The sequence below is a fragment of the Pseudophryne corroboree genome, chromosome 10, assembly GCF_028390025.1.
Source record: "Pseudophryne corroboree isolate aPseCor3 chromosome 10, aPseCor3.hap2, whole genome shotgun sequence".
In the NCBI taxonomy this organism is placed as follows: Eukaryota; Metazoa; Chordata; class Amphibia; order Anura; family Myobatrachidae; genus Pseudophryne; species Pseudophryne corroboree.
The window spans coordinates 25,042,568-25,063,309 of NC_086453.1; the positions used below are offsets into that span (position 1 = coordinate 25,042,568).

The 20,742-nt window shown below is 49.9% G+C and overlaps 1 protein-coding gene across 8 annotated transcripts in view; it reads right to left on the reverse strand.

Annotated features, from left to right (window-relative positions):
• GRAMD1A (GRAM domain containing 1A) overlaps nt 1-20,742 on the reverse strand; it is a 268,012-nt gene that overhangs the window by 156,890 nt on the left and 90,380 nt on the right. The window contains exon 1 of one of the 8 annotated variants that reach the window (XM_063942245.1): nt 8,503-9,233. The exons of the other annotated variants lie outside the window; for them this stretch is intronic. Within the exon in view, the coding sequence (XP_063798315.1) occupies nt 8,503-8,690 (188 nt within the window). The 5' untranslated portion in view covers nt 8,691-9,233. Of the gene's footprint in view, nt 1-8,502; nt 9,234-20,742 lie in introns of those variants that run through there. 8 annotated transcript variants of the gene reach the window in all.

The following is a 20,742-nucleotide window of genomic DNA, read 5'->3' on the forward strand; positions in this document are numbered from 1 at the left end:
CTGCAGAGCGCTTTCCTGTATACGTGACTGCAGAGCGCTTTCCTGCATACGTGACTGCAGAGCGCTTTCCTGTATACGTGACTGTAGAGCGCTTTCCTGCATACGTGACTGCAGAGCGCTTTCCTGCATACGTGACTGCAGAGCGCTTTCCTGCATACGTGACTGCAGAGCGCTTTCCTGCATACGTGACTGCAGAGCGCTTTCCTGTATACGTGACTGCAGAGCGCTTTCCTGCATACGTGACTGCAGAGCGCTTTCCTGCATACGTGATTGCAGAGCGCTTTCCTGCATACGTGACTGCAGAGCGCTTTCCTGCATACGTGATTGCAGAGCGCTTTCCTGCATACGTGACTGCAGAGCGCTTTCCTGCATACGTGATTGCAGAGCGCTTTCCTGCATACGTGACTGCAGAGCGCTTTCCTGCATACGTGATTGCAGAGCGCTGCGCCAGAGACATCGCTAAATGCAAGATGGGAAAATGTTGTCAGTTTGTACTTATTAGTGTAATTAATCTTTATTTCTGGGATTTTTTTCTCCGCCATACTCTTCATTAGTTTACAGGGTAGAAATGCATTACGTGTACGAGGTCATCCAGTTAGCAAATGCGTCACGCACTTTACAGAGCTGCGGCGGCGTTTCCAGCCGTCTGTCATACACAATTTCTGCACACACCCAGTTTGTTAATGCAGGGCCTGGTGGTTTTCGTACTACTCGGATGGCGGGTGGACTGTGCATGTACAGAACTGTTCTGCGCCTGTGCAGAGCAGGTCCTGCGTTGTAGCTTGCATTGTCCCCAAGTCGCAGCGTGAGTGACATGTTGCAGCCATTTGGGAGCAGAGAGGGGGCAGTGATCGTAAAGCTGCACTGAGGGGTAGGATATAAAACCACCACATAAGGCTGGCATTTGCGGGACCTCTAGGGATCCTCCATGTAGTCCCTTGTTTGTATCACAACCCCACTGGAAACTGGGGCTTCATGCAAGGTGTGGAATCAAACTGCATAGATCTGTTTTACCTAACAATTACAACTAGCTTTATATAATTAGAATGACCAGGCTTTTAGGCTCATTTATCAATGAGTGATAAATTTCACTGCGAGTGATAAATTACACCAGCCAATCAGCTAACTGCCATGTTGCAGACTGTGTTTGAAAAATGACATTTAGGAGCTGATTGGCAGGTGGAATTTATCACAGTGAAATTTATCACTCATTGATAAATGAACCTATTTGTATGCAGGAGCAAATAGCTCATGTGTTAAGTGTATGACTGTAGTATATGAGGTTGGCAGTTTAAGTCCCATGCAGGGTATGCAGAGCATTGTCCATTTTACAAACCGTACATAGGGCCTAATTCAGACCTGATCGTAGATGTGCTAAATTTAGTACATCTACGATCAGATACACAGACATGCGGGGGGACGCATGTCAGGCCCGGCCTATAGTCATTTTGAAGATGCACATATGTCTTGGACATTCAGACTTAGCTGCCAGAGTCAATCAATCGAGCCTGCGTGCACCCCCCATACATCAGTAGAACATCGGTCAAAAACATTGGATCCCCACCATTGCAGGGGTAGTCATCTGAACTATTCCATCGATGGTTTAGGTGAATTATCATTTGATTCCCATACGTAGCCTGAGAGTATAAGACTTCTGTCTATAGTGGCACATCACTGGACTCTCAGCTTCTATTCCAATCAACTATGTGTGCGGAATTCCTCCAAGTGCTCTGGTTTCCTCCCACACTCCAGAAACATACAAGGAGGTTAATCTTAAGTGTTTGTTGGCGAAAATTGCAGGGACTAATGGGAATAATTAATTTCTCTGTAAAGTGCTGTGTTATGTGTCGTTATATAAATAAAGGATAATAATATTAATAATAACAACAACATTATGGTTGGAGAATCAATGGCCAGGGATAGTCGAAAACTGCTACTGCAAAGCATCACTTCTCTAGTTCCGTAATTCTCATTATCTGTTCTTACCACGCAGAGCCAGCCCTAACCAATATGATGCCCTAGGCAAGATTTTGGCTGGTGCCCCCTAGCACCGCCGCTAGTTCTGCAGGAGATGCCTGGCATGAGTTAGCTGGCAGCTCTGCTAACGTCGGGTGCCTTTTGTTTATGAAAATGCATCTTATTATTTCCATTACTTTGTGGCTAGGATGCACAAGCAACTTCTGCTGATTAAAATTATATGCAGCATGCCTATATTCTGTGTGCGACTGTGGCTGTATCTACATACGAAATGCTACATTACAGTGATTTCCAGGAATACACTATAATGTAGCATTTCGTATGCAGATACAGCCGCAGTCACACACAGAATATAGGCATGCTGCATATCATTTTAATCAACAGAAGCTGTTGGTGCCCCTAAGCATACCAAATGCCATAGGCATTTGCCTAGTTTGCCTATGCCTAAGGCCGGCTCTGTTATCACGTAAATAACATAATGGTGCAGTCCCACTTCTGTGGTTCTGCTTGTGAAATCCTTAGTACATGGGAGGGTCATTCCGAGTTGATCGCTCGCTAGCTAGTTTTAACAGCCGTGCAAACGCTATGCCGCCGCCCACTGGGGAGTGTATTTTAGCTTAGCAGAAGTGCGAACGCATGTGCAGCCGAGCTCTGCAAAAACAGTTTGTGCAGTTTCAGAGTAGCTCTGAACCTACTCAGCGCTTGCGATCACTTCAGCCTATTCGTGTCCGGATTTGACGTCATACACCCGCCCAGCGAACGCCCAGCCACACCTGCGTTTTTTCAGACACGCCTGCGTTTTTGCAAACACTCCCTGAAAACGGTCAGTTGACACCCAGAAACGCCACCTTCCTGTCAATCTTCTTGCGGCCGTCAGTGCGAAGAAAAACTTCGCTAGAACCTGTGCACAACCACAACGTACTTTGTACCCGTACGACGCGTGTGTGCATTGCGGCCCATACGCATGCGCATAAATGCCGTTTTTTTTCACCTGATCGCTGCGCTGCGAAAATCGGCTGCGAGCGATCAACTCGGAATGACCACCCTGATACATGTGTTGTAAGGTTAGAAAAGAGTGCAGCCTTTCAAGTTCTCATTCATTGGGGTACATTTACTAACATTCGTAATTTCCGAAAATAGGTCAAAGTTCAATCACGAATGACATCGACAGTGTAAAACTGCAACTTTTTGAATTTATTACGATGGATTTACTAAGCTGTCGTATTCGTGTTTTTCTTTTCTTCCGATGTCGATGTCATTCGTTTTTTTTTACCTAATTTTACGGCAGTGATTAGCAAAACACTGCCGTTTTTTTTTACAATCAATCTCGGCCGGATCTGTGTGATCCGTGCTGGGGTTCTTTTTTTATTTTATTTTTAATTAAACAATGTAAAATCCCCCAAAAAAATGCGTGGGGTTCCCCCTCCTAAGCATAACCAGCCTCGGGCTCTTTGAGCCGATCCTGGTTGCAGAAATATGGGCAAAAAAATGACAGGGGTTCCCCCATATTTAAGCAACCAGCATCGGGCTCTGCGCCTGGTCCTGGTCCCAAAAATACGGGGGACAAAAAGAGTAGGGGTCCCCCGTATTTTTAAAACCAGCACCGGGCTCCACTAGCTGGACAGATAATGCCACAGCCGGGGGTCACTTTTATACAGCGCCCTGCGGCCGTGGCATCAAAAATCCAACTAGTCACCCCTGGCCGGGGTACCCTGGGGGAGTGGGAACCCCTTCAATCAAGGGGTCCCCCCCCCCCAGCCACCCAAGGGCCAGGGGTGAAGCCCGAGGCTGTCCCCCCCCATCCAATGGGCTGCGGATGGGAGGGCTGATAGCCTTTGTTGTAAAATAAAAGATATTGTTTTTAGTAGCAGTACTACAAGTCCCAGCAAGCCTCCCCCGCATGCTGGTACTTGGAGAACCACAAGTACCAGCATGCGGCGGAAAAACGGGCCCGCTGGTACCTGTAGTACTACCACTAAAAAAATACCCAAAAAAACACAAGACACACACACCGTGAAAGTATAATTTTATTACATACATACACACATACATACATACTTACCTTATGTTCCCACGCAGGTCGGTCCTCTTCTCCAGTAGAATCCAAGGGGTACCTGTTGAATAAATTCTACTCACCAGATCCAGTGGTCCAGGCTCCTCGGCAAATCCAGGGATAATCCACGTACTTGAATAAAACAAAAAAACGGTTGCCCGACCACGAACTGAAAGGTGACCCATGTTTGCACATGGGTCACCTTCCCACGAATGCCAGAAACCCACTTTGCCTTCTGGCTAAGTGGGTTTCTTCGGCCAATCAGGGAGTGCCACGTTGTAGCACTCTCCTGATCAGCTGTGTGCTGCTGTCCTCACTGACAGGCAGCACGCGGCAGTGTTACAATGTAGCGCCTATGCACTACATTGTAACCAATGATGGGAACTTTCTGCTCAGCGGTGACGTCACTTTAGGTCAACCGCAGGGCAGAAAGTTCCCATCATTGGTTACAATGTAGCGCATAGGCGCTACATTGTAACACTGCCGTGTGCCGCCTGTCAGTGAGGACAGGAGCACACAGCTGATCAGGAGAGTGCTACAACGTGGCACTCCCTGATTGGCTGAAGAAACCCACTTAGCCAGAAGGCAAAGTGGGTTTCTGGCATTCGTGGGAAGGTGACCCATGTGCAAACATGGGTCACCTTTCAGTTCGTGGTCGGGCAACCGTTTTTTTGTTTTATTCAAGTACGTGGATTATCCCTGGATTTGCCGAGGAGCCTGGACCACTGGATCTGGTGAGTAGAATTTATTCAACAGGTACCCCTTGGATTCTACTGGAGAAGAGGACCGACCTGCGTGGGAACATAAGGTAAGTATGTATGTATGTGTGTATGTATGTAATAAAATTATACTTTCACGGTGTGTGTGTCTTGTGTTTTTTTGGGTATTTTTTTAGTGGTAGTACTACAGGTACCAGCGGGCCCGTTTTTCCGCCGCATGCTGGTACTTGTGGTTCTCCAAGTACCAGCATGCGGGGGAGGCTTGCTGGGACTTGTAGTACTGCTACTAAAAACAATATCTTTTATTTTACAACAAAGGCTATCAGCCCTCCCATCCGCAGCCCATTGGATGGGGGGGGGACAGCCTCGGGCTTCACCCCTGGCCCTTGGGTGGCTGGGGGGGGGGGGGACCCCTTGATTGAAGGGGTTCCCACTCCCCCAGGGTACCCCGGCCAGGGGTGACTAGTTGGATTTTTGATGCCACGGCCGCAGGGCACTATATAAAAGTGACCCCCGGCTGTGGCATTATCTGTCCAGCTAGTGGAGCCCGGTGCTGGTTTTAAAAATACGGGGGACCCCTACTCTTTTTGTCCCCCGTATTTTTGGGACCAGGACCAGGCGCAGAGCCCGATGCTGGTTGCTTAAATATGGGGGAACCCCTGTCATTTTTTTGCCCATATTTCTGCAACCAGGATCGGCTCAAAGAGCCCGAGGCTGGTTATGCTTAGGAGGGGGGACCCCACGCAATTTTTTTTGAAAAAATAAGCACTTTCCCACCCCTTCCCACTGATATACATGCACGGATCTCATGGATCCGTGCATGCCTATCCAATCACGAATAAAAAAAAAAGTTCTGTTTTTTTTTAGCACTTTTTTACGAGTTGTAATTTTTCACGGCAGTGTTTGTTCTTTTTTGGCTTTGCACTTCTTAGTAAATGACCGAGATTCATACTTAAACAGCCGCGTTTTGACCGATGGTGTATTCATTCGTAATTTTTTACCTGAACTTGCAAAAAATTACGAATGCCCTCATCACTGCCGTGATTAGTGTTTAGTAAATGACCGAGATTAACCGAGATGACACTTTGAAGAAAAAACGGCATCTCGGTCAAAATCGGGAGCTTAGTAAATATACCCCATTATGTGAGACAAACGTACAGTACCACTTCACTTGTTCTTCATTCAAGGTCAGCGGCACAGTACCACTGCTCTAAAAATGCAGATCTCTATATGCAATCTTACTCTGTATAAATTATGACTTATCAAAGATTACTTTAAACCACCGGTCACATAACTACACCCACTTTAAAAACTTTAGGACTGCATTAAATCAGCAATAGACGGTCCCACACTGCGCGCACAGAAATAAATGGGAATGTGGGCCCTGTACGCAGAGAAGCACGCATCTCGTGGAGCGCGCGTCCCCTATCTGTATGCTTGGTTGGAACTTGTCGCTCTTAACCGATGTGAGAGTGCCTCGTTACAGCCCAGTGACGACTCCTTTGTCGCTAATGAAGATGAGATTTGAACGCGCGCCCCTCTGCGTCGCCAGGACCCACATCCGCACAGTTCCAGAGCATGCGCAGTGTGAAAACGTTGCAAGGTACGGTCCGCAGGTGGTCGCATATATCCAAGAGTCCTATATTACTGCGGTCCAATGCTGTCCGCCTATATTCTGCCGGGTTGCCCCCTGCTATCTGCAGCCACATTTGGAAACCATGCTTGCATTGTACAGGCCGCAGAAAACGCTGGCCCTGGATCATATAAAACAGAAGCATCGTTCCTTTCTATTCTCCCTTTTGCAATAAGGTCATTTTGCTCAAATGAAGCCCTGGTGCGTAGTGTGTGTGTGTGTGTGTGGGGGGGGGGGGGGGGGGGCAGACGGAGCAGGGGTTTCTCTGTGGAGCTGTGCAGCACTGGTGCGTAGTGGGGGGCGCAGACGGAGCAAGGGTTTCTCGGTGGAGCTGTGCAGCACTGGTGCGTAGTGGGGGGGGGGCGCAGACGGAGCAGGGGTTTCTCGGTGGAGCCGTGCAGCACTGGTGCGCAGTGGGGGGTGCAGACGGTGCAGGGGTTTCTCGGTGGATCTGTGCAGCACTGGTGCGTAGTGGGGGGTGCAGACGGAGCAGGGGTTTCTCGGTGGATCTGTGCAGCACTGGTGCGTAGTGGGGGGCGCAGACGGAGCAGGGGTTTCTCGGTGGAGCCGTGCAGCACTGGTGCATAGTGGGGGGCGCAGACGGAGCAGGGGTTTCTCGGTGGAGCTGTGCAGCACTGGTGCGTAGTGGGGGGCGCAGACGGAGCAGGCGTTTCTCGGTGGAGCTGTGCAGCACTGGTGCGTAGTGGGGGGCGCAGACGGAGCAGGGGTTTCTCGGTGGAGCTGTGCAGCACTGGTGCGTAGTGGGGGGCGCAGACGGAGCAGGGGTTTCTCGGTGGAGCTGTGCAGCACTGCTGCATAGTGGGGGGGGCGCAGACGGAGCAGGGGTTTCTCGGTGGATCTGTGCAGCACTGGTGCGTAGTGGGGGGCGCAGACGGAGCAGGGGTTTCTCGGTGGAGCTGTGCAGCACTGGTGCGTAGTGGGGGGCGCAGACGGAGCAGGGGTTTCTCGGTGGAGATGTGCAGCACTAGTGCGTAGTGGGGGGCGCAGACGGAGCAGGGGTTTCTCGGTGGAGCCGTGCAGCACTGGTGCATAGTGGGGGGGGCGCAGACGGAGCAGGGGTTTCTCGGTGGAGCTGTGCAGCATTGGTGCGTAGTGGGGGGCGCAGACGGAGCAGGGGTTTCTCGGTGGAGCAGTGCAGCACTGGTGCGTAGTGGGGGGGGGGTGCAGACGGAGCAGGGGTTTCTCGGTGGAGCTGTGGAGCACTGGTGCGTAGTGGGGGGCGCAGACGGAGCAGGGGTTTCTCGGTGGAGCAGTGCAGCACTGGTGCGTAGTGGGGGGCGCAGACGGAGCAGGGGTTTCTCGGTGGAGCAGTGCAGCACTGGTGCGTAGTGGGGGGGCGCAGACGGAGCAGGGGTTTCTCGGTGGAGCTGTGCAGCACTGGTGCATAGTGGGGGAGCGCAGACGGAGCAGGGGTTTCTCGGTGGATCTGTGCAGCACTGGTGCGTAGTGGGGGGCGCAGGCGGAGCAGGGGTTTCTCGGTGGAGCTGTGCAGCACTAGTGCGTAGTGGGGGGGCGCAGACGGAGCAGGGGTTTCTCGGTGGAGCAGTGCAGCACTGGTGCGTAGTGGGGGGCGCAGACGGAGCAGGGGTTTCTCGGTGGAGCTGTGGAGCACTGGTGCATAGTGGGGAGCGCAGACGGAGCAGGGGTTTCTCGGTGGAGCCGTGCAGGAGTTACTGGCAGACTTGTGTGTGCCCTTTTTTTCTTCCTGCTGCCACGTTTCAATTCTAAACAATTGTAATATTGTATCCCAAAACACTGAGCACGTGTGTGCGATATGGACACCAATAACGCAGAGCCAGCTTCGGTGAGTACCGGGACAGGAGTGTGCGCTGCAGGGGATAACCTGCACCCATTCATCCATACCCAAAAAAACAACATGCCTGACAACAGAGAACACTGCAGTGCCTGGCAATATAGACCTGCCCGTGTAACACCATCAGCTTCCTGTTCTGTATTTCTCAGCAGCAGACCTTGCAACATCTATTGCTAAAACAGGAGCATTCTACATCCACTCTGTGCGTGACATCAGGCCCATTGTATGCAGATGAGAGGAGACCGGCTGTGAAGAGAAAGGAAGTAGTGGGGGGGTTCAGACTCACTCAATCATAGTGGGGGGCTCCGCATGTCCCTCGCAGACCCGGTTGTTCAGGCTGGCGTCCGTGTCGGAGCATCTGTGGTCGGACGCATGGCTCTCTCGTCGTCGGAGCTCCGGAGCGGCAGGCTGTGCGGCGTTGTCGCAGTGTGTCTGCTGTGCGTGTCTGTCTGCCTGTCTGTCACTGTGTATCATGTCATTCTCCCTTTATTTCTTTTGTGTGCATCGCCTGGTGCCTGTCTGATCCCCGGTGCGATTTTGGGTTCACTCTACGTAATTATGTCTTTCCTGATCCTCTAATTGCCATCCTTTCAGGCTGCATCTGTGTGTGCGACTACACTGTGTATCTAACTGTACTCATCTGCCTCCTTTGTGTGTGTGTGTGTGTGTGTGTGTGTGTGTGTGTGTGTGTGTGTGTGTGTGTGTCTGTCGGTTTGTGTGACTTTGTGTGTGTGTGTATCTAGCCTGCAGCTGCTGCTGGGGAGCTATGTGTATCCGAACCTTTGTTGTGTATCCATTCTGCCTGTGTTTCTGAGCCGGCCTTTCTCTGGATGTTCCCGTCACTCAGTCCCTGCCTCCCTGATCTCTTTCTCTCTCTCCCTCTCTCCTTCAGCAATTTGACACCAGGCCTCCCCCCACTCACTGTTTGCCTCCTCTCCCCTCCTCTTTCTCTATAAGGAGATGGGAAATGAGAAAAGAGGCAATCATGCAACAGGCAGAATGTGTCACAGCCCCCAAGAGCAGATTCTGCAATATCCACCGAGGGTCCCTGGGATGTTACGTATCTCCAGGGGGGGGGGTGTGTGTGTGTAAAGGGGGAATGAGGGGGGGGGGGGAGGAGGAGGGGGCGGACGTCACTTTGTAATGATGCAGAAAAATCTGCACTGCCAGAATCGCATGCAGCCTAGTAAAAGTACCCAATGCCACGGCTTGTCTGGCTTTACTTGTGTGCATTAAATATATATATATATATATATATATATATATATATATACAAATGGATGTGCGGCACTCCAGACGACTTGAAGTAACGAGACTCAGGCAGTAAATGAAAGCAACGTTTCAATGTTTAACACATCGTCTTCAGGCTTAATATATATATATATATATATATATATATATATATATATATATAGTTGTTTATATAGCACTTTCTCCTAATGGGTCTCAAATTGCATCACATTTGCCTTTACAGCACAAAATACAAAACAAGCTTAATACTAGAAATTAGTGAAATGCTGAGTAACAACAGGTAAGTCTTCAGTCTGCTTTTGAAGAATTCTAGGGGGTATATTTACTAAAGTGCAGGTTTTTAGAAGTGGAGATGTCGCCCATAGCAACCAATCAGATTTTACTTTTTATTCGTCTAGCACCTTCTAGAAGATAACAGCTAAAACCTGATTGGTTGCTATTGACTAAGCAGTGATAAGAGCGGAGAAGTGAGTCAGTGGAGAAGTTGCTGCATCAACCAATCAGCTGCTCTGTATCATTTTATAGTATGCAAATGATAGATGTTACTTCAGTGCTGATTGGTTGCCATGTGCCACTTCTCCACTGGCTCACTTCTACGCTCTTATCACTGCTTAGTAAATGTCCCCCTATATCTCCACTTATAATATCACGCACTTCAGTAAGTATACCAGGGGGCTTGTCGCACCGTGCGGAGAAGAGAGTTCTGTAGGCTCGAAGCCACAAAGCTGAAAGCTGGACTCCCAGATGAATTCAGGGATCTTCTAGGTACCGTTAGTAGTCCTTCATCTACAGATCTTAATATAAGATTTTCCCATACAGTTTCAATATTTGCAAGTAGTCCTAATGAAATGAACTGTTACCCTTTTATTGGTTGTTTGTATTTGCTCAGTCTTATTTTATCACTGATGTTGTTCCCAAATGTAAAGTCCTGCAGAGTATCTGGGGCTAAATCCGTAAATGTTAATAAACAGCTTCAGAATCAGCGTTACTAAATGACGGACAAACTTTTTTGAAAAGTAATTAAAAAGTAAATTGATCTGAAATAACGTGCATACACTGATAATTAATAAATTATCAAGATGTGTTAAGAATTTATAAAATGTGCAAGCTGACTAGTATAAACGAACTGACCGAGAGAAATAATCAGTTTATTTTTGGATGGTTTATTTTAGTTGCTCGCGTTTGTATGTGTGTTCAATAAAACATGGTAAGTGTTACCTATGAGACCGTATAACGTAGGGGGCTAGTGCGGAGTAGTTTACCTCGTTATATGTAAGAAGAAAAATGCTGTTTCCGGTATACTGAGCGCCTGGAAGTAAAAAGTATCAGCTAGCGTCAAATCGCATTCTATGTGTAACAGACAGGCGGCTTTGTGATTGGATAGAAGGCTCTGCTGAACGCCCCCCATGATGCACACTCTCTTCTCCCTTGTTACTCTCTTCCTGCAATAAAAAATCTGGGCACAGTATTATGAGGAGGGATGTGGTATATTTTGTCAACATTTGTAATGGCGACATGAGAATGCCGACGTGTTCTTAATGTCAGCATGCTTGGCATGCAACATAACAATGCTGACACTAATGAAATGTCAACGTGATTATAATGTAGACAATGGGCCTAATTCAGACCTGATCGTATCAGCAAATTTGTTAGCTAATGGGCAAAACCATGCTGCACTGCAGGTGGGGCAGATGTAACATGTGCAGAGAGAGTTAGATTTGGGTGGGTTATAGTCAGTGCCAGATTAAGGTCATGATGGGCCTGGTGCTGAAATTTATAAATGGCCTATTGTGTGCCACTGCAGGGGGTGTGACCAGCATGGTGGTGGGGGGGGGGGGGGGGGTGATAACTGATATGGGTGTGTGGTCTGTGCCATGGGGTGTGGCTAGCACCATGGAGGGCATAGCTACCCACCTTCATTCACCCACCTCAATCTCCCTCCCCTCTTTGATTATATGATGCATGCACCGCCTATTATATTATTAACAAATGAATTTAAAAAAAACACAAACTATGGGTTATTAATAAAAAAAATTTTTATTGAGGTTATATATACACTATATAGACAAATGCAGGCCAGCACTCCTCAATATTTGACCAACAAGCTCCGGTGCCAGTCCAATTAATCAAATAGCATATGGAAATGGTGGCGTTACTCGGATTCTCTTAATCAGACAGAAGTAACTGCAGATACAGGCGGATATCCTATTAGCAGCTGTACTTTACCGCTGCTAATAGGATCACCTGGTAATATCTTATTAGCTCCGATGCCGGCGTCTTTATCCCCTGATTCCGTCACTTATTGGACAAAATCCCAGATAAGCAACCGCCGGAGCAGCGATAAACACATGGGATCGGGAACTTATCCCCGATCCCATGGGTAATCATTCGACTGCGGCTATAACTTCAGCCATTAAAAATGGCCTCTAATTGGATACCATGATAATGACCATTGGTTATTAATCGCAATATACGGCCATTTTCAACGGGCGAAATTGCATCAGGGCTAATTGGATAGCCCCCACAGTCTTTTCTAATGCCAACGTTTCAGTGACCTAGAGGTCTATTTATCACCATCTGCATCTAATGATGTGGATGACAGGTGATAAACTAGACCAAACTCGCACTGTGATAATTGAGTACATCGCATGGATGTATCAATTATCGCATGCAGGGACAGAGGCTCTGTCCCTGCGATGCCTCTCCGCAGCATCATCGGGGTATTTCTTGTAAAAAATACCCTGATGTCCTGCTGCGCATGCACCAAGGCACATCGCTACCACCAGTTTCCCCTCCCCCCCTTGTCGCTACTACCCCGCGCCGAAAAAGCACCCACCCCTGGATTTTATACTTACCAGTTGCAGGAGCCGGTGTCCGCTGCTCCATGAGGCTGCCGGGCACTGGGTTCTTCTTCTGCGCTGTGACCTATGGTGCTGTAAAGTGAGCTGCCATTTTGCTGCGTCACTTTTACTGCATTGGGGTCACAGTGCAACATATGGAGGTCACAATTTCTACATTCCCTGGGGAATGTAGAAATTTTGACATTTAAAGGATGATGACTATGCCACTAGGTAACACTGTGTCGTATGATATATATATATATATATACACACACACACACACACACACACACGGGTTCACTACGGCTGGCCGGCGGTCGGGCTCCCGGCGACCAGCATCCCGGCGCCGGGAGCCCGACCGCCGGCTTACCGACAGCTTGGCGAGCGCAAATGAGCCCCTTGCGGGCTCGCTGCGCTCGCCACGCTACGGGCACGGTGGCGCGCTACGCGCGCCACACTATTTTATTCTCCCTCTATGGGGGTCGTGGACCCCCACGAGGGAAAATAATTGTCGGTATTCCGGCTGTCGGGCTCCCGGCGCCGGTATACTGAGCGCCGGGAGCCCGACCGCCGGCAAACAGAAGACCACCACACACACACACACACACACACACACACACACAAAAAAAAAACTGCTCATGCTATGGAAAAGTTTAGAATCCTTATTGCCTGCTGGATCATAACTCGGGAAATAATATTAGATGCATCATGCTTCATGAATCATTTTGTTGGATTTGAAAAAAATAAATGTAGTCTAATGCCAGACGATAAAGCACACCATGCCACATCAGATAAAACATCTGGCACACAGAACGCACATAAGCCAGAACATAGGGGTCTAGTTACTAAGCCTTGGATGGGGATAAAGTGGACGGAGATAAAGCACCAGCCAATCAGATCCTAACTGTCTTTTTTCAAACACAGCCTGTGACATGGCAGTTAGGAGCTGATTGGCTGGTACTTTATCTCCATCCAAGGCTTAGTAAATAGACCCCATAGTCCTATATGGTAGGATAAAGCCATTTCAACGCAGCCCAAACACACTGAAGATATGTATATGACCAGATCCTATGATATGAATACATCTAGGAGAAGATACGAATTCACAAGACCCAGAAGGACCATGATTGGGACAGCCATGGTTAATATCACACACCCCAGCATCTAGCAGTCATACCATTACTTATTCTGCTCATCCCCCGAATAGAGCTTGGTACATTGCCTCCCTGTAATATTACAAGATTCATAAGAAGCATTTATCCAATACTGCCATCTACTATTTGTGATATAAGCCAAACATGTATGGATGATTCAGCCAACATTGCATCTAAAAATTAATATACAAGGCTTGCTCGAACATGGCACCCAACGTCTGGGACTATCAATCATTCACCAGAGCAACGCCTACTGCCACCTGATTAAACACCATTTCCTAAAAAGACATTCCTATTGGACTACTGTGCTTTCCTTGGTGAGTCTGAATGGCAGGGACATAGCTATAGAGATCTACGGGTTCTGGGAGATCTTGCGAGACCAGGTACCTGGAAATCTTATAGTGCCCGGTAGACCCCAGGTTAGTGACTGGGTGTGCGATCTCTCAAACGCCGATCCACGAAGGAACCTGGCCCAGGATAGCGAAGAAGGGTGGACTGCCTCCCATACCAACAGTCACCACTACGCACCAGGAGAAGCACCAACACATGCCGGAGAGGGTAAGTTGATGCACCTGGGGGGTACAGAACGTTGGCCCTACAGAACGTAGTACCTAAGAAGATATACCCAGGAGGGCACCATCAGTAGCGGATCTTGCCACGGGCAAGCAGGACTTTTGCCCGGGGCGCTGCCTTCCGGAGGGCGCTGGCGCCATCCGGAGGGCGCCGCACCGTGGCAAGATCCGCCACTGCTGCCCGCTGTGTCCCCCGTCCGCCTCCGCTGCCCGCTGCCGTCCCCGTCCGCCTCCTGTGAAGGGAACTAGACGCTATGCGTCTAGTTTCCCTTTGTGGAGAGTAACTTTGCTGAGCGGTGCGCGATGACGTCATCGCGCACCGCACAGCAAAGGTCCTCTCCACGAAGGGAACTAGACGCATGGCGTCTAGTTTCACTTTGTGGAGAGGACCTTTTGCTGTGAGGTGCGCGATGACGTCATCGCGCACCGCTCAGCATTCAAGCGGCGCTAGCAATGTACAGGGGGCGTAACTGATCACGCCCCCTGTATTAGGCCACGCCCCTTTCCTGCCCGGGGCGCAGAGCGCCCTTGAACCGGCCCTGGGCACCATGCAAGACCCATATCCATTTGGGCTAAGCTGTACATATAGTCTTGCATAAACACTGATACCTGTAGGTACCATAAACACTGACCTTTCACATGACCCATCAGCGGTCACCAGCAAAAATTAACATTTATGATTGTATGTTTCTCATTGATGATATCATACTCTATACCACACAGCTGTGAAATGCATACAGCTGTGATATATTACACATTGTATATGATTTATGTACATATGGCCTGACCACTGTGTCTCAATAAAGGGCACTTTAATTTATATTTATGTATCCATACCATTATTAAGATCAGTGCAGGGATTCCCATTTCCCCACTATATAGTGTAATGCCTGACAGCAGCTGGAACCTGAAGGGAGGAGGCAAAGCACTCACCAACTGTTGTGCTGCAGGTGCAGAATCAGCAGACCAACCAAGCGTACTACAAGCCACTGGGAATGATCGCCGGGTGCATCGTGGCATTAGGCCCCGCCCCCTTGTGACGCGATCCACGGGTGTCTAAAGGGGTGTGGCCAACCGTGGATAGGGGCGGGGCTTAAAATGAGGACCGCAGGAGGCTCCAATACAAAAGGTTTGTCTGGGGTGGGGGTTGGGGTTGTAGCGGAGCCTAGGACTCTGCAGGCTGTAGCTGCAGTAGCAGGCTTCCCCCCCTTGTCTATTACAGCAAGGACAACTGCAGAGGCTGTGGGCCTGTTTTAGAGGTTGGGCCTGGAGCTGCAGCTCCATCAGCCCCATTAGTAATCCGGCCCTGGTTATAGTGTTTCTGTGCAGGGTAAATACTGGCTGCTTTATTTTTACACTGCAATTTAGATTTCAGCTTCAACACACCACACCCAAATCTAACTCCCTCTGCACATGTTACATCTGCCCCCCCCCCCCCTCCCCCCTGCAGTGCACATGGTTTTGCCCATCTGCTAACAAATTTGCTGTTACCATCAGGACTGAATTAGGCCCAATGTCCCTGGCGGTCTAGTGGTGACTCTCCTGTTACGATGGGTCGGGCAGCTCCAGCGGTGACTTCCTTGTCTGGCGATGATGTCAGCATGACTTTCGTTGCTTCCGGAAGTGTGTATGACTAACCCTAAGCCTCCCTTCAGTGCCTATATCTAACCTCTCCCTATAGCTAACCCCATTAACCCATCCCCTTGTGCCTATCCCTAACCCCCCTCCAGCATCCTAACCAGTGGCAACCCTAAGGTTCAAATAGGGGAGCCACACCAACTGCCAGTGAGTCCCGGCTGGTGATGTTTGGGGTGGAAGTTGGTGTGGCTCCCCTATTTAATATTGGACTGTGCTGCAGCCTCACCACTAGAGCCGCCACTGGACCTAACCCTTGCCCGCCCCCTAGTGCCTAACCTTAATCTCCGCTTCTGTAGCCCTAACCCTCCCCTTCCACAGCCTAACCCTCCCCCAGTACCTAACCCATCCCCTAGTGCCATCCCCTAACCCTCCCCTTCCACAGCCTAACCCTCCCCCTGTACCTAACCCATCCCCTAGTGCCATCCCCTAACCCTCCCCTTACACAGCCTAACCCTCCCCCAGTACCTAACCCATCCCCTAGTGCCATACCCTAACCCTCCCCTTCCACAGCCTAACCCTCCCCCAGTACCTAACCCATCTCCTAGTGCCATACCCTAACCCTCCCCTTCCACAGCCTAACCCTCCCCCAGTACCTAACCCATCTCCTAGTGCCATCCCCTAACCCTCCCCTTCCACAGCCTAACCCTCCCCCAGTACCTAACCCATCCCCTAGTGCCATCCCCTAACCCTCCCCTTCCACAGCCTAACCCTCCCCCAGTACCTAACCCATCCCCTAGTGCCATCCCCTAACCCTCCCCTTCCACAGCCTAACCCTCCCCCTGTACCTAACCCATCCCCTAGTGCCATCCCCTAACCCTCCCCTTACACAGCCTAACCCTCCCCCAGTACCTAACCCATCCCCTAGTGCCATACCCTAACCCTCCCCTTCCACAGCCTAACCCTCCCCCAGTACCTAACCCATCTCCTAGTGCCATACCCTAACCCTCCCCTTCCACAGCCTAACCCTCCCCCAGTACCTAACCCATCTCCTAGTGCCATCCCCTAACCCTCCCCTTCCACAGCCTAACCCTCCCCCAGTACCTAACCCATCCCCTAGTGCCATCCCCTAACCCTCCCCTTCCACAGCCTAACCCTCCCCCAGTACCTAACCCATCCCCTAGTGCCATCCCCTAACCCTCCCCTCCAGCATCCTTACCCTGAACCTCCTGATAGTGCCTAACCTTAACCCGCTTCCTCGTGCCTAACCCACCACTGCTGGTCCATGCAAGACGTCTGCATTTCACATGTCAAGATTGTGAACATATCAATATGTTAAATATCGACAATTCAACAATATTGACCTCATAAGTGTCAATATTGTGGTGTCATCGTCAGGGGTGTATCTAGGGGTCCGGACGCCCCTGGCAAACTAAGGGACAGGCACCCCCCATATTTGAAATAGTGAAGGTGCATGTGCAAAAAAGGGACATGATCCTCTGGGAAAGGGGCATGACCATACAATAGTTCCCCCAATTCAAATTACGCTACACAGTAGTAACCCTTATACACATTATACCCACACAGTAGCATTTCCCTTTACACATTATGCCCACACAGTAATTCTTATAACACTGAGGAGACATCAGCAGTGCCTGGCATGGATGAGGAGGCAATGCCACCCAAGGCCAGGTAGTATAATCAAATAGTAGCGCAAAGAAGTGCTTGTGCAGTGCACTACCCAGTGGTTCAAGTAAAATCCTTAGTGGTACTGTGTGCGCATGCTGAAGGTGTGCACACTAAAAAATGGTTGTGGCCACATGGGGCGTGATACACATATGACCCCAATAGTGCAGTGCCAGATACACATATGCCCCCAATAGTGACAGATACACATATGCCCCCACAGTGCCAGATACACACATGACACCACAGTGCCAGATACACATATGCCCCCACAGTGCCAGATATGCACCCACGGTGTTAGATATGCCCCCACAGTGCCAGATACACATATTGCCCCTACAGTGCCAGATATGCCCCCACATTGCTAGATACACATATGCCCCCACAGTGCCAGATAAGCCCCCACAGTCATACAGTCATAGTCCCCATCCCCCTCCCAGCACATAGCTATAGTCCCCTCCCAGTAAATTGCCATAGCCCCCACCTCTCCAAGCAATAGCCATAGTCCCCCCAGCACATACTGTAGCCGTAGTCTCCACCTCTCCCAACACAGACATACAGTAGTCCCCACCCCCCTCCCATCACATAACAATAGTTCCTGTCAGCATAGATAGCAATAGTCCCCCTCCCTGCACATAGCCACTCACCTCCACAAGCACATAGTAATAGTCCCCATCCCCCTCCCAGCACATAGCTGTAGTCCGCCCTTAGCACATAGTAGTAGTAGTCTCCCCCACTCCCAGCACATACATAGCCTCCCCACACAGCACATCGCCCTAGTCCCCACCCCACAACATCCCAGCAGATAGCCGTAGTGTCTGGCAATACCTGCTGTGCCAAGCTGCCTGGGATGGAGGGTGGGGGATCGCTCAGCAGGCAAGAGCTGGCGCCGGTGTCCGGCACTGCACCAAACTACGTGAAGAAACTGAAAATAAACTACAGCTCCCAGCACCCTTGCCGCCGGGAGCTCCCGACAGCAATAATTGCTGGGAGTTGTAGTATATTTTCAGTTTCTTCCCTGTACTGCACTGCGGTGCCAGACACCGGCGCCAGCTCTTGCCTGCTGAGCAATCCTCCGCCCTCCATCCCAGGCAATGCACAGGCAGCTCGGCACAGCAGGTATTGCCAGACACTACAGCTTAAGGGACTCCGCCCATTGGCCAAGGGTGGCACCGTCGGGCAGCGCCCCCTGCTCGGCTGGCGCCCCTGGCGAGTGCCATCCTGGCCAATGGGTAGATACGCCCCTGGTCATCGTAAATATTGATATTATAACTGTTAACATTATGAGTACATCTCTATTGCCTGCAGGACTGCATCCGACTCATATCTACTAGAGATGAGCGGGTTCGGTTCTCTGAGAACTTCACGTGTCAAACACGGGTCCAAGACAGGCTCGGTTGTTCCCGCCTGACTCGGAAAACCCAAACGAGGCAAAACGTCATAATTCCGCTGTCAGATTCTCGCGAGATTCGGGTTCCATATAAAGAGCCGTGCGTCGCCACCATTTTCACTCGTGCATTGTAGAGAGTACAGAGAGGAAGTGGCTACGTTCTCTCAGTGTCAGTTCTCAGTATCAATGCTCAGTATCAGTGCTTATTGCTGCTCAGTAATACTAGTACAGTGTCTCTCTTGTGCTGCATCTTGCTGCTGCAGGGTGTGTGGTAGTAGTGTCCTGTGACTGTGCATCGGTCATCATCATTCCAGTCACAGTGGTATCTGGGGGGTGACAATTCCAGAGTGCTTTTGTGCTGCTCACTAATACTTGTACAGTGTCTCTCTTGTACTGCATCGTGCTGTAGTACTCAGTGTCAGTTCTCAGTAGTATCATCAGTGCTCAGTATCAGTGCTCAGTATCAGTGCTCATTGTCTTGTGCTGCATCGTGCTGTAGTACTCAGTGTCAGTTCTCAGTAGTATCATCAGTGCTCAGTATCAGTGCTCAGTATCAGTGCTCATTGTCTTGTGCTGCATCGTGCTGCTCACTAATACATTACCAATACTAGTACAGTGTCTTGTGCTAATTGTGCTGCTCAGTGTCAGTTCTCCGTAGTATCATCAGTACTCAGTATCATCAGTGCTTAGTATTACAGCTCATTGTCTTGTGGTGCTCAGTAATACTACATTACTAAAGGGGGGTACTCACGGAGCGATATTCTAAGCAATCTGACTAGATTGCTTAGAATATCAGCCTGATCACTCCGTGTGTAGCCCCCTCAGCGATAGCGATGCGCGGCCCCGCACATCGCTATCGCTGCCGCTAGATTGGCCTGCATGCAGGCCAATCTAGCGGGTCGCTCACTTCAGCCGCTGGGTGAAATGAGCGCCCCCCCCCGTCTCCCCCCGCACGCTCAGCACAGATCGCGCTGTGCTGAGCGGCGGGAGAGATGTGTGCTGAGCGGTTCGCTCAGCACACATCTCTCGTGCATCGGCCCGGCTATATGGGCCTTAATACTAGTACAGTGTCTTGTGCTGCATCTTGCTGCTGTAGGGTGCTGTGGTAGTGTCCTGTCACTGTGCATAGGTCATCATCATTCCAGTCACAGTGGTATCTGGTATCTATCTAGTGGTATCTAATTCCAGGCATTACTGCTGTCTAATTCCAGATATAATTTCACACATTAAAAAATGGAGAACAATAATGTGGAGGGTAAAATAGGGAAAGATCAAGATCCACTTCCACCTCGTGCTGAAGCTGCTGCCACTAGTCATGGCCGAGACAATGAAATGCCATCAAAGTCGTCTGCCAAGGCCGATGCCCAATGTCATAGTAGAGAGCATGTAAAATCCAAAAAGCAAAAGTTCAGTAAAATGACCCAAAAATCTAAATTAAAATCGTCTGATGAGAAGCGTAAACTTGCCAATATGCCATTTACGACACGGAGTGGCAAGGAACGGCTGAGGCCCTGGCCTATGTTCATGGCTAGTGGTTCAGCTTCACATGAGGATGGAAGCACTCATCCTCCTGCTAGAAAAATGAAAAGAGTTAAGCTCACAAAAGCACAGCAAAGAACTGTGCGTTCTTCTAAATCACAAATCCCCAAGGAGAGTCCAATTGTGTCGTTTGCGATGCCTGACCTTCCCAACATTGGACGGGAAGAGGTGGCTCCTTCCACCATTTACACGCCCCCCTGCAAGTGCTGGAAGGAGCACCCACCCACAGTCCAGTTCCTGATAGTCAAATTGAAGATGTCAGTGTTGAAGTACACCAGGATGAGGATATGGGTGTTGCTGGCGCTGAGGAGGAAATTGACGAGGAGGATTCTGATGGTGAGGTGGTTTGTTTAAGTCAGGCACCCGGGGAGACACCTGTTGTCCGTGGGATGAATAAGGCCATTGACATGCCTGGTCAAAATACAAAAAAAAATCACCTCGTCAGTGTGGAATTATTTCAACAGAAATGCGGACAACAGGTGTCAAGCCGTGTGTTGCCTTTGTCAAGCTGTAATAAGT